The 14273-nt window shown below is 45.1% G+C and overlaps 1 protein-coding gene across 1 annotated transcript; it reads left to right on the top strand.

The window, feature by feature from the left end:
• Window positions 1–2033: 2033 nt before the first annotated feature.
• On the top strand, window positions 2034–5345 carry Mgp (matrix Gla protein). Its single transcript, XM_052175162.1, has 4 exons — window positions 2034–2171; window positions 3555–3587; window positions 4519–4594; window positions 4969–5345. Exons 1-4 carry the CDS (start codon window positions 2111–2113, stop codon window positions 5108–5110), a joined length of 312 nt encoding a protein of 103 aa, XP_052031122.1. The 5' UTR covers window positions 2034–2110; the 3' UTR covers window positions 5111–5345.
• The last annotated feature ends 8928 nt before the right edge of the window (window positions 5346–14273 follow it).

Here is a 14273-nt window from a genome sequence, read left to right as displayed (position 1 = left end):
TTCCTCCTGAGAGTGGTGTTGGGACATCTTGTTTTCTTCTGTGATCTCAGTCAACTGGTTACTACCCTGCCAGTTTTTCTTGAGAAGATTCTGTAAATTAGGAAAACTAGCACTGTGTGGCTGCCTTCCACTGTAGCAGGTGCTCCTGAGAGTGCCAGTCACTCTCTACTAAGTAGCACCTCTCTTTGATTAAGAAATGATGGCTCTCTAGATGTCTGTCATAATTATTTAAATCCAAACATGAGTTGGAGTGACAGATGATTCAGAATTTATATTATCTGAATTAGGAAAACATGCACTGTCAGTCAAAATGAATTGGGTGATTCTCAAGTGATAATTAATTATCTCAAGGAATTCTGTTAATAACCAAAGGAGCATTTTGTCTTCCTTTGTCTATTCAGTACATCTAAGGGCATCTTAGAAGTTTAGATAGAGTAAATTAAACTCTATCTAAACCTCACCATAAACACCACACCTGCAAAGACCTACTCATCTCTTTCTCCCCAATTTCTTTTCTATTTCCATTCTTTTTTTAAAACGATTTATTTATTATTATATCCAAATTCACTATAGGTGTCTTCAGACACACCAGATGAGGGCATCAGATGTCATTACGATGGTTGTGAGACACCATGTGGTTGCTGGGATTTGAACTCAGGACCTTCAGAAGAGCAGTCAGTGCTCTTAACCACTGAGCCTTCTCTCCAGTTCCTTTTATTTCCATTCTTTTTTCTCTTTATTCAGATGGGTCAGTCTGGGCCCTTTGCAATGTAGAGTCCTGTGAAAAGAAACACACTCAAAGCAAACCAAGGAAAGTTGAGACTCTTAGGTTGGAGAAGGCATGTTGGCTTTAGAGCCTATGAGAAGCTGAAAGAGTGCTGTCGCCGTCTGAACCCAGGAACAGAGAACGGGCCACTGGGGCCGAGTGTGTGTGTGTGTGTGTGTGTGTGTAGAAGATGGAACTTCTACAGTGTGTTTCTGAGACCCAAGACTGTTGGGCCATGAAGACGACTCAGATTTCCAAACAGCCAAGACACTACGGCGTAGAAAAATTTCCTAAGGGAGGGAGCTAGAGAAAGAGGCCCTCCAACTAGCCAAGGCACCATATTGAAATTCTCCTTGTAAAATAAGCAGCAGCCTCCAGACTTAACAGTACAGAGAAATACAGACTTGTGAAACCTGCATGGGAGGGTACATTTCCGTCAAGGGTAAGAGGCATAGCCGGAGCTATTTCTGCCTCCTTGGAGAGGTGCTCTCTCAGTCTGTCGCTAGCACACAACACCCGAATCCAATGGTTGCTCGTGGCTTTAGCTCAGTAGCGAGGTAATGCTTGGAGAAGATGGGCAATCCGCATCTTCATCCCTGCCTTACTTGCTCAGGCAGTAGCATCAGTCTGAGAGAACATCAGGGCACAAGACTAGATTCATATCACAAAATTAAATAATCAAATTTTTGTGTAGCTAGTGAGCAAAACCAGGGTACCACATCTGCACCCCCAGTGAACCCTTGAAAACTGCATAACACGACTATGGCCAAGTAAATGCTCAATTGGTCTAGGGTTCAAAATTCTGCCCTTCCGGGAAGATGCCTAAGATGTCACAGCATGGGGGGGGGGGTGTCTTTCTCCCCCAGCCTCTCTCCTCCATCCATCCGGGTAAGCAAAGAGAACACTACAGCTCTGTCTGTGAATCAAGCCCCAACGGCCAGTGGTCAGGGCCTGCGAGTAGATCAGAGGAGGAATTCGAAAGGCAAACCTGTGTTTGTGGTAACTGCCCTCTCCGTGGACATGTGCCCGGGGTCTGGCTCGCAAACATGGGGTAGCCACAATTTCTGCATCCTGCTATAGCACGGCCAGGACTGGGAGTGAGGGGAAACTGCCCACGCTGTGTGTAGATACTCTCTGGAAGGAATGAGTACTCGGGCGAAGTCCCAAGGCAAGTTTAGTGCCAAGCCATCCCACCTTTTCCAGCCCCCTCCCGCCGGTTCCTCCCCTTTCAGCTGCTCAAGTTCCTATAAAAACAGCTCAGCCTTCCCCAGAAGCATGTAGGAGCCTCTCCCCTCGGCTGCTGCGCCAGACACAGAGGCAGACTCAGAGGACACCCGAGACACCATGAAGAGCCTGCTCCCTCTGGCCATCCTGGCTGCGCTGGCCGTGGCAGCCCTGTGCTATGGTGAGAAACCTCTCTCCCTGCCGTCGTCCGAGGGGTTTTCCCTTCCTCCCTCGGGCTTCCCTTCACACTGTCACCGCTGTCCTCATCCTTCCCGTTCTCTATTACAACCCAGAGTATCGCGAAGTGAGTTTCTCTGTTCCCATGGTCATCGGCCATTCCACTGCATGTTTCATATTCTAGATATCCTAATGCATATTTTAAGGGGGGGCACTTTTAGGGATAAATCTACACACCTAGAAACCAAAATATTTCAGGGATGCGTCAATTTCCCGCCTTTATAACCTTACCTTTAAGAATGCTTATTCAGACTTGAATTTTGAAGGATAAAGGATAGTTAGTGAATTATTTACTTTAAGAAAATAAGTTCTCATGGCAAGTATGAGAGAGAGAGAGAAAGAGAGAGAGAGAGAGAGAGAGAGAGAGAGAGCCCTTTTTAGGGACAGAAGAAAGTACCATGCATTTAGTGTGTTTTTGTCAGCCAATTTATTTGTAAAAGAAACTTTACAGATGAATGTTTAGAAAAGCATCAATTTCACAATTGTTTACAAAGGACAATTTTTTTCTGCTCCCTATTTGTTGTTAAGTCATATGTGATTTGTTCACAGGTTTGAAGCCCAATTATGTACATAGGGCTGCTTAAATTGTTTTGATTATCTTTAGTTGTTTTTTAAAAAAATCTAAATGGTATGAACAGCTCTAATGTCGTGCCTCTCGATTTTCGAATTATCCATAAACTTTCTGCATGTTTTTTGCTCGCCGTGACTCCTTTCTCACTTCCCGGGCAGGCAGACGCTGATAAACACAGGCTCTTGCTCCCGCTTTGCGCGCCGTGTTCAGGAGACATAGAAAGCAGAAGCTTTGGCTTTGACGTCCTCTCCGCCCTGGCTTTGTGCCCAGCTTTGAGCAGGGAGAGGGAGCCAGTGGTTTCTGAGGCTGCCAATTTAACACCCATTCTTAAGAGCCGTTCCGAACCCTCTTAGAAACTGTCTGGGTCACGCAGCTCAATAACTACCCTGGAGCTCCCGACCTGGAGAAGCCTGCCGCTGTATACCCACCTCTAACGCCTCGTGTCTAGTCTCTGACTGGCCCCTGAAGGCATCGGAAGAGAGGGCATTCCAGAGTCTCCACGTTACACTGAACACATTGTCCCAAGTGAGTTATGTCTGAGCACTTCAGCGACCTCAGGAAGCCTTAGCCCAAACTGGCAAACTACCTCTGATATCGGCAGATGGGCAAAGATAGAAATAAAGAAATACCTCATAATTGCTATGCGACCAGAATTTCCTCACAACAATCTTGTTACGTGCACCGCTCCCATCTTTTTGTCCCTACAGCGACGGTGTGTGACAAATAACCCTAAAACGAGTCTTTCTTTAATTCCAGAATCTCACGAAAGCATGGAATCCTATGAAATCAGTAAGTAGATGCTTGGATACCTCATTAAAGAATATCACCCCATTTTCTTTTAAAGCTAGAGTGCTGGTCAGGTCTGTGAGGGGGGGAGGGAAGAGGGGGCCTCTTTGGGAGAGCTGAATTTTAAAACCCAGTGACTAAAACTGTCCAAGTAAACAACGTTCAGCACTGTAAGTGGTGTAATGTGACATTAAACTGCATCCAGAACCCTTGGAAATGTTAAGTTGACATCACATCAGCCACACAAATGGAAAATGAGGAGTCATGTCAGCCGAGAAGGCGCAGAGAGGGAGCTGCCATCTGGGAGACCACAGGCGTCGGCATTAGATTGTGCGCCTGAGCAGACAGACTTGGAAAGTCTGGCTACAGCATTCACATTTTTTTGTTTGGTTGGTTAATTAGATGGATTTTTCTTATTTGGTTTGGTTTTTGACTCGGGGTCTCCTGTAACTCAGTTGGCTTCCAACTCAGTACACAACTGAGGATAACTTTAAACTCCTCATGCTCCTGCCTCTGCCTCCCAAGTAATAGGATGGCAGGTGTGCTCCCCCACAGCCCCTACGGGCCTCCATCTTGGGTTTAATTTGCTCCTCATTTTCAAACCGTTTACCTTGTTCCCATGCTGGTGGTGCTAAGGGTGAGAACATTTCTCTTAAATACATTTAAAAACACCTTGAGTGGATATTTCCAAAAATAGCAAAGGATTTCACAAAGACAAAGCAGGTAAGACTGTTGTGGCCCGTGTCCTAAGTCCCCAAGACACATAATTGGTTACTCATTTCCTTCGATCATGCAGTTTGTAAAGTCTGCTTTAGACTCTTTTTATATGTTTGCCTAGCTCCAGTTATGTAAAATATAGGAAATTAATGAGATTTAGAAAATACTCCCATCAGCTGTTCCCATGAAAGTACATTTGTTTATTTTTCTGTTTCAGGTCCCTTCATCAACAGGAGAAATGCCAACACCTTTATATCCCCTCAGCAGAGATGGCGCGCTAAAGCCCAAGAGAGGTGCGGACTGGAACTCGATGGCCATTCTTTCTGGGGTTGTAGGCTGGCTCTGAACAGGGCGTGGAAGACCACTCGCACTATGTCTATGTCTTGAACTGAAGGAATTTGAAAAGCAACACAGAAACAAAGCAGAGCGCTTAGAAACTGTTTTGCTTTGGTCTTAGAAAGGAGGCAGGGAGGAAGGAAAGGGAGACCGAAAGAAAGCTTCTACTTTGATTTATAAAAATAATACCCAAACCAAAACCTGCTCTCCCCATGTCATGTCTGTTCTTCAGATATCTCTCAGTACTCGGGGAAGGGCTCTCCAGTCCCCCCTTTCTGACTGTACCATTGTCTTTCTACCACTCAATTGTGCCTCTTTCTCTACTCTCCAGAGTCCGGGAACGCAACAAGCCCGCCCACGAGATCAACAGGGAGGCCTGCGATGACTACAAGCTGTGCGAGCGCTATGCCATGGTCTTTGGCTACAATGCTGCCTACAACCGCTACTTCAGGCAGCGCCGGGGAGCCAAATGAGAGCGCAAATGAGAGCGCAAATGAGAGCGCAAAGAAACAGTCGTTCTGTCGTGCTGTCCCATTTTATATCCCCTGCAGTAGCATTACTGAAGTAAGCAGATACATTGTGTCGCTTGTTCCTTACATGATACGCTGTCTGGCTGGCCCACTCCTTCCTTCCGCGGGTTGAAAGTAATGAAAGAACAGTATTAAGAAATGTGTTTATATATAATAAAATTCTGGTTTGATACTTTCATTTTGTGATATCAGTTTTTTTTTGAGGGGAGGAGGAATGCTAAGATGTTTTAAATCATAGCCAGCCTAACCAGGAGAAGGAGATTGTGTCAATCTTGTGTGTATTGTTGAATGGAGGTGTAACCACATAGAAAAGAGAGTTCTCTTCATTTATTTCCCATCTCCTGTGCATTAAAACAAAAATCACCACGGTGCCATGGCCATGTAGAAAAGGAAAAATAAAATGAAAAGACAATAATGGAAAACACAGGCAAGATGGACGACTTCGGTCCAACTCTGTCCACAATCACACGTGGGAATAGTCTATGTGCAATCCAGTTGTAAGCATCTCCATAAATTAGTGTGGTGTGTGACTTTTCCTTAGTAGACACAACACACATACATAATGCACTCACACAACCACACATATACGCAAGTCTAACTACCCAAGATAGGAAACCTGTGACATCTCAGTGCTGTGAACCATTGAGTTTCTATTGTGGGTCACATACAGGAGTGTGCGGGGAGGGTTACTTAAAGGAGTAGAGACAACGCCAAAGCAGTTTCATCGCTGAAAAGCCCACCCCAAGGAGCCTGCAGGCAGCTAGCTCACTGTGTGGGGAACCTCCTCTCAGCAGCGCAGCTGCTCAGCGCCCCCTCCACCTTTGCTGCCTCCACAATCTTGGAGCCGCCTTCCCCAGCCTGTAAGGCAGCTTCCTCTGACAGGTGGAGCGTGTTCGCATGCCAAGTCTTATTCCGGAAACGAGGTCTCAATCAGAGGAAACTGTGGTACAACCCTTAGTATATTGCACAGTATAGTAAGGTTTTTTTTATCATTCTTTTTAAAGATTTGCTTTACTTTTAATTATGTGTTTGTATGTATGGGGGGGGGGCACGCATCATTCCACCTGAAGTGCGTCACTGAAGTGAGTCACCTTGCCCCAGTCAAAACTTTCTCTCAAAGCTGCTCAGCACACGAGGTATAAGGTATTCCAGCACTCTCTGGTCTCTTTAACTCAACAAAATTAGCTAAAGTAAAATTTTAATGATTCACAATTCTCTCCTGAAGTCAGTTGATCCCTAACTGTGGCGCCTTGCTTAGACTCCTTCTGTTTATCTGTTCCCCTGCCAGGGCTCTGCCTTCCTCCAGAAGGCCTGCTGCCACGCCCCCTCCCCAGTGATTAATTCCCAGGCATCCATGCCACTTTGGAGCAAAAGAGACGGATCCAGTGTGAGGGTCTAGCCCGTGGTTCCCCGCAAACTAAGTACCCCCCGAGCAGAATGTGTTACAGCCTTGATCCAGCAAACATTTGTAGCAGTGTTTCCAATGAGAAGAACATAGGAGCCAGCAGCTAAGGCGAGAAAGCAAAAATCGCTGGGTTTATTCCCCTTTAAGAGCTTCAACTCTGCTTCTAATCAATGGATCTGGAGATCCTGGTTTACCCGGAGTGGAAAGCCCAACTACAGAACACAGAAAGAGTTCCACATAATTCCAAAAACCCTTGGGAACTTGGGTCCTTCATGCTGGAAGGAGGCTGGGTGGTGAAAGAAGTCAGCGTCTTCCCCATAGGGTAATCAGCCCTGTCCATCAGGAAAAGGCGGGGCTTCTGCGGAAGCAGGAAACCCACACTTCAAGCCCTGGCAATGCACTTTCGCATCTCTTGCTACTTCTCAGATGAGCTGTGGTAGCAGACGGATGAAGCAAAGCCAAAGACAATGAAGTGAGCTAAGTTTGCCACACTCAAGAGTGGGGTTCTTTGTCCCCAGATAGGTTGGACACCAGGGTCACCAGATGTGCTGAGAGTTAGGGAAGCCAAGGGGCAGGGAGTCTCTAAGAGGGAGACAGCACATGTTAGTGGTGGCCTTGCAACCAGCCACACAGCTACAGGGTTACAGTGATCCCGCTAACCTTCACAGACCATGGCTTTCTGGGAGGTGTGAACTACCGTCACCAAGATCTGACACTGAAGGAAACATTATACGGAGGGAAGGGGGACTTCTAGTGCATGAAAACTGGAAAATAATATTTCTGTCAAACCAGCACAGCATCCGGGAGCAACTAGAACCTCTCCGTGATCCTCTTTTCCGAGAAAGACGCCAACTAGAGAGTCCTAGAGAGGCTGCTCCCGGAACATCCTGTGTGGAGCTAGTGGGAGAAGAGACTGCAATGTCTCGGTTCTCGACTTGTGGGTCATGACCCCAAAGGTCACTCTCACAGGTGTCACTAAGACAATCGGAAAACCCAAGATGTTTCCACTATGATTCATAAGTGTAGCAAAATTATAAAGTAGCTAGTAGTTTTATGCTTGGAGGTCACCACAGCATGCGGAGCTGTATCAAAGGGCGACAGCCCTGGAGGGCCACTGCCCTAAGAGAATGAAGTCCTGCTGGAGCCACGTTGTCAGTGTGTCGCAGTGTCTATTTCAATTATGGCTTTCATGATTACATAATTGTGGAATTGTATTACTAAGATGGTATAATGACTTAGCAATGTAGTAAGGAAGGCAAGGACACAAACCTGCAAATAAATAAATAAATAAATAAATAAATAAATAAAATAAACCAACCAACCAAAAAAAAAACAACAACAACAACAACAACAACAAAAAAAAACAAAACAAAAAACAAAAAAAACGGATGAAGCCCAGAAGTGAGTTAAATCGTCTTGAGACAGTTGAGACGCATGACAAAGAGATGGGCTAAAGAATTTGGAAACCCAGGGTGTGTATCACATACGATTACTTTAAGAATACATTACAGAATGATTTGGAAGTGATTTCATCAAAATAAACATCTAGCTTACATCCAGTTAAATAACTCATTTGTATATCACTTTTGTTGGTTGTATTTCAATAAAGATGGAAACGTCAGTTAAAAAAAGAAAGCGGAGCTCCCCGCCCACCTAGTGCACAGGAGGGATCTGTGTGCCCTGAGATCTGTGAGTTCCTTTAGAGGAGTGAACTGGGTGACCCAAGGGGGTTTTTCCATCTCTGGCTTTTCTGAATTCAGGCATTGAAAGGGAACCAGGAAACATGAAAGCCAGCAACCCGAGTCATCTGGGGTTGGTAAAGCATGAGGTGAAACTTTGAAAAACACTGTTCAAGAAATGTACTCCGTGCTCGCTTAGTTAAAACAGGGCGCTTTTTACGATGTTTGCCTAGAAACCGTCTGATCCCTTTACTTTGGGTCCAGCCACACACAGGGCTTGTCTGCCCGCTCCTTTCATCTAAGGATAGTGGTCACTCCTCTGGCAACAAATTAAAAAATAATAATAATAACCCATCTGCATACACATGGATGTTTCCAAACAGCCCGAGCAAGAGTTCTGCGTCCTTAGGAGAAATCTTGGAAAGACGCAGAAAGGGTAATAGCTCTTGTATTTTAAAATTATTCGAAGAAAATTCTATTTGCTATGGTTTACCCATAACAGTGAGTTGGACCCCAAACACTACAATGTACCAAAAAAAATGAAATTGGGGGGGAGGGAGGGAGGGAGGGAGGGGGATGGAGCGAGGGAAGAAGGGGGAGGGAGGGGCATTCTTTTCATTGTGCAGATAAACACACAGGGGAATGTGGAACTGAAAGAAAATACAAGGGAAAAGAGGTTGTTATTTCCCAGTTGAGTAGTCAGAGCAACAGAGTTCTGGTTGGTGTTCTGCTGGAAGTTTCTGTAAGCCCAGATAGACTATTCAGCTTTGTTGTTATTGTATCTTGCGCGTGCGCGTGTGTATGTGTGTGTGTGTGTGTGTATTCTTGCACATATATGTCTATGTCTGTATGTGTTTATGCATAGCTGTGTGGGTGTGGGTGTGTCTGTAGGTATGCATGTGTGTCTGTTGCATGTATGTGTTTTTGTATGTCTATGTGTGTCTGTGTGTTTGTATGTATGCAAATGTGTGTGTGTGTCTCTGTGTGTGTCTGTATGTGTTTGTGTTTATCTGCTTTTGTGTGTGTGTGTGTGTGTGGGTATGTGTGTGTCTGTGTGTGTGTGTCTGTGTGTGTCTGTGTGTTTGTGTGTCTCTGTGTGTTTGTATGCTCACATGCATGTGCATGTGTGTGTATGTCTGTTTGTATGTGCATATGTGTGTGCATGTGTGTCTGTGTACGTGTATGTGTTTGTGTGTGTGACCTAGTGAATGTCATTAAACTTGTTTACAGGAATATGGGTGCCTTGTCAATAGCTACACTTCTGGTAGGGAAGTCTCCTCGTCCCTTATTAACAGTCCTCCAGGAGGGTGGAGTCCCAGGAGCCCATCCTTTTTGTGTGATGAGGTGTTGAAGGGCCCAGTCAATCTACAAATCTTCCTCACTCAGGAAATCACAACTGTGATTTCCAAGAATGTCTTAAACAGAAACTGGAACATGGGCAGAGCAGGCTTGCATTTTCTGTATAACATTAGAACGGGGACTCTTCACTTTTATATCACTGAAAATTAATTCAACAAGTCATTGCAATGAACATTCACAAGCAAAGAAGTGTAGACAAAAGGGTCCCGCACTGAGGGCCGTGCTGTGACACGCTACAGCTTCCACAACAAAATTTGTGGAATACAAAAGGTCACAATGAGTGTCATCATTGGGCATAATTAAAATAGGCTAGTAATTTGTTTTAAATATTTGTAAAGGCATAGGAAGAGAAAGAAATCATTTTCTACTGAAAAGTAATCAGTCCCTTTTCTAGAATGCACTAGATCCTTTGGACAAAAATCAAATAATTTTGCAAGAGGGAAAAATAAAACTGGGCTTCAAAATATAAAAATATTTACAGATTTTTTTTTACCCCTTTGCACTCTGTGACCTGAAAGATGAAAAGAAGGTTCTGATCCAAACCAAAACCTGCCCGTGGTTTTCTCCAAGCTGGACTGAGTATTTCTTACGGTTGCCACGGGAGAGCTTCAAAGCCGGGCTTCAGGTCTGTGCCTGCCTGGTGTGCACACAACTCAACAATTTCAACAATACTGTGATTTATCTCCTCACACTGAACGCAGGAGAGGCTAAGAACTGGGCGGGGTGAATGAAGGTTGTAGACATTTGTTTAAGCTTTTGAACTGGCCCTATGTGTTCTACAAAGTCATTTCAGTGTCTTTGCTGATGAGACTCTGGCTTTCTCTTCGCTTTCCCTCAGGCTGCCCCACAGGACAGCTTCTTGTCTACCAAGAGCTGTCTTGCTCTGCTCCTTACAGTGCCCCAAGGCAGGTTCTCAAAGAAAATTGATGAGATGCCCTCATGGTGGCTTCAACTGCACAACAAACTACAGAACACCCTAGGAAATAGAGGTCCACAAAAGTGAGGCCTCTGGACGGTCCGTCCCTATTTGGTGACCTCGCTCCTTGCTTTGTTGTCACACTTCATCCTTGCCTGGCATTTTAGAACCTGTAGTCCCCTGGGAAGGCTGGGCTGGCCGACTTGCTGCTTCCCGGAGGGTACCGGATGCAAATCACCTTCATCTCCAGTGGTTTCTCTCGAAGCTTAACTGGGGCGTATTCAGGATCCCTTGCCATGTCTTCTTAGGTCTCAACTTTAGGGGGAAAAGCCTACCCATGGAATAGTAGAGCCCCCCACAGGCCAGTCTCACAAAGCCCACCCACATGTTTTTGCAAGCGCAAGGCAATAATGCATCTCTTAAATCAAAATGGATGCCTGTCTCCTGATCATTTCAGGAGTCTACACCGTGTGGGCTAGAGATTAGGGGACCACATCCAAGAAGGGACCCAGAAAGCAAGGGCACTTAAGAGTAAGCCTGGTGATAGCTCCGTTGTGAGGGTGTTCGGCTACCATGTTCAAGGCCCTGGCTTCAGTCCCCAGCACTGTGTATAAGCAGGCAAGATAGCACGTGCCTGTGATCCCAACCCTCGGGAGGTAGAGGCAGGGGGTCTTAGGTTCAGGGTAATGCTAAGTTGGATAGTGTCATTAGGAAGCTTGGAGCTTCAAAATTCAAGAGCTGAGTGCTTGCCTATGGTAGGTGAGGCCCAGGTTCATTCCCCAACATTGGAAAAAATAGATTAAATAATCATAACAGCACCCATTTGTTACTAGATTCCCAAACCACCTTTGTTTTGTTTTAAATTTCTAACACAAATCGTTCATATCATGACTTCCCCTCTATTACACATAGAAATATAAAAACGTACTATGTGTCTCTGCATTTCTAAAACTCAAAAACTTTTTTAAAAGGTTTCTTATTTATTTCGTGTGTATGAGTGTTTGCCTGCATTATGCATGTGTGCCGTGTGCTTGCGAACCCAGGGAAGCCGGAAGAGGGTGTCTGATCTGAAACTGAAATTGCAGATGGCTGTGAGCTGCTATGCGGATGCTAAGTACCAATCCAGGGTCGTCTGCAGGAGCAGTGAATGTTCTCAGCCAGTAAGCCATCTCTATGGCCCCCTTCAAATGATTTTTAAACTAAATCTGATTGATGTTTTTATCATTAAAAAAATCCATGTAAAATACTAAGAGAGATCTGCCTACTCAGTGACCCTCATTTCCTCGCCCTCCCTCTGCCACTCTTTATTGCTAGGTTAAATTGAATCTGGTATCAGCTTCCTCAGTTCACGCCCCTGTTAAAAATCTCCCTGTGAGGAACAATCACCCACCCATCTCAGTACCCTCTAACGTTTTGGATAATGACTGCTCCTTAAGATTCATCTACCTCTGTGACCTGAAAGCCAAGACTAAGGTCACAGAGTCCGAGGCTGGGTCAAGCACACGTGGTTGAGCAAGAGACCAGGCGTGGAACCTTCCCATGCTTTCCCGCCGCTGGCTTGGAACGTAATGGTTCAAATCACAGAGAGGATTAGAGCTGGCCATTTACCCAGTCAATACGTGAACAGTGCCTAAGCTGGACTCCGAGTGTGAGTAGCTGTTTTTCCTGCTCATTAGTCACAAAAAGTCAATGTTTATGTGACTGCAATTGGAATCCAGAGGCACCAGATTGACCAAAACTTTCCTTTCTCAACATTACAGTTTTGTACACAACTTACATGAAAGCGTAACTGTGTGGTCGATCTTGCGTTGGCTGCAAAACACTGTTTTCCTTGACAGCAATTAGGGTTTTACCCAAAGATCTGCCAGCCTGAAACAACATTTAAAGACATATTTTTTTTAATTAAGGGAAGAAAATTACTATTAATGAAGCGATGAAACCACATGCTAAGACCAGAAAAACCCATGTTACGTTTCAGCTAAAATGTGTCTTGCTGGGTTCTACATTAGGATAACAGCATTGTGTCTTTCAGTTGACACATTTACAATCAAAAGTGTGTTGAACTTGAAAAGCCTTTGTTTGCAAGATACACACGGCATCATCTTCTTCTATAGGAACAATAACAACAAAGTACAGTTATCCTTAAAACATCCATGACAGAATAGGAATCCACTGAGCTAGCAAGACCAAGTCAGGAAACCTTTAGAATACTACTTATTTTCCCCACTGTATACGCACCTAAAGAAAAGCTCACTTAACCATTGGCACAATTGATGCCAAGTGTGTGAGGTCTCTAAGGATCTGTAGAGCTCACCTGGGAAGCTCAAAAGCATCTAAACCAAAATCCCTTGTCTCTACCTGGCTTTATGGGACCTAAGTTGTTCACAATAAAAGGATATCAAGTTCTAGAACAAGTTAGGTATTTAAAAATAACCCAACTCTAGGTGGGCATGGTAGCACAAGCCTGTAATCCTAGCATCTTGGGAGAAGCAGGAGGATCAGGGTTACAAATGGTACTTTGGTAGCTTGAGGCCACGTGGACTACATGAGACCATGTGACAATAATAATAATAATAATAATAGACGTTCAAACAAAAAGGATGAAAAATTTGCATTGTTGTAACCCACAGGGATGTCTCTAAGGCCATGGGAACTGGAAGGAATTTGTCTTAGAGCCTAGAGAAGCTGCAAGGAAAACCGAAGGGAAAATTAAGCAGACGTGTGTGTAAGATACCACAGACTGTGGAAACTATGAGGTGTGAATCCCTGCCTACCAGTGTCTAGTTTGGCACCAGTTGTATTTCTGTGGGTTGCCTTATGTCTTAACAACAGTCTGAATTTCTGGTCTGTATCCTGGAGACCCTCAACTTCATGCACAATGGGCAGCTAATTGTGTTAGAAGTTAGCATCTTACTTAGGGGGGTGTGTGTGTCTTGAGTTTTGGATGCTGTTTGTGGAGAAAGCGTAAAGACTGAGGTTGGTGGTACCTGAAATGGACATTTACTGTCTTCTGCCGAGCAGCCAATCAAGCTTCTGAGCTGAGTTTGGATTGGGTATGCTGGAGTTACCTAAGGGAGCCATGACTTCGTGTTCATATAGCTATGGACTTCTGTACCCTGTCCTTAGTGTGAGGTTTGGGGGTACTGAGGGATTTCCTCTGGGGGGTTCTGTTTTACTCTCCTCAAGCTTTGTCATGCAAGCTCTGGGAGTAGGGAGTCATCTCCTCCATCCATTCCTGCCTAGGTGGCAGTCTTGTTTCCCCCCCCCCCCCCCCGCTCGATCCCTACTGCTGAGCCTGTTGTAGGTGGAGGAAGCGACTCTCTCCTGGCACAGCCTTGAACTTTGTTTGTTCGTAGGAAAGAATTGAGAACAACACACGCACACACATTTCTTGGGTCCGGGTTTCTCAGCGGTTCTAAAATAGTTCACCCACGCACACATAAAAGTTAAAAACCTTCACTGCACAGTGACACTGTAGATGCCCATGCAATGACAATCCCAGTCCTTTGCTCTCCCAACCATCTCCTCCGTCCTTTTTCTGGTGGATGAACCAGCTCATTCCCCCTTCCCCCGAAGGGGGTCCTCCTCCTGTCTAGGACTGGGAAAGTTAGAAAGAAGGAAGAGGTTTTGTTGGCCACACCTTGCGCAGGCTGAGAATCATGTCACCATGCCAGGTTTTACACCAGTTCTTAGGGTTGAACTCAGAGATTCATGTCTGCCAGCTGAGTGTCCTTCCAACTCAGTCAC

The sequence above is a fragment of the Apodemus sylvaticus genome, chromosome 2, assembly GCF_947179515.1.
Source record: "Apodemus sylvaticus chromosome 2, mApoSyl1.1, whole genome shotgun sequence".
NCBI lineage: Eukaryota > Metazoa > Chordata > Mammalia > Rodentia > Muridae > Apodemus > Apodemus sylvaticus.
The sequence above is the reverse complement of the archived record's forward strand: the minus strand, read 5'-3'. Positions and strand labels throughout refer to the sequence as shown.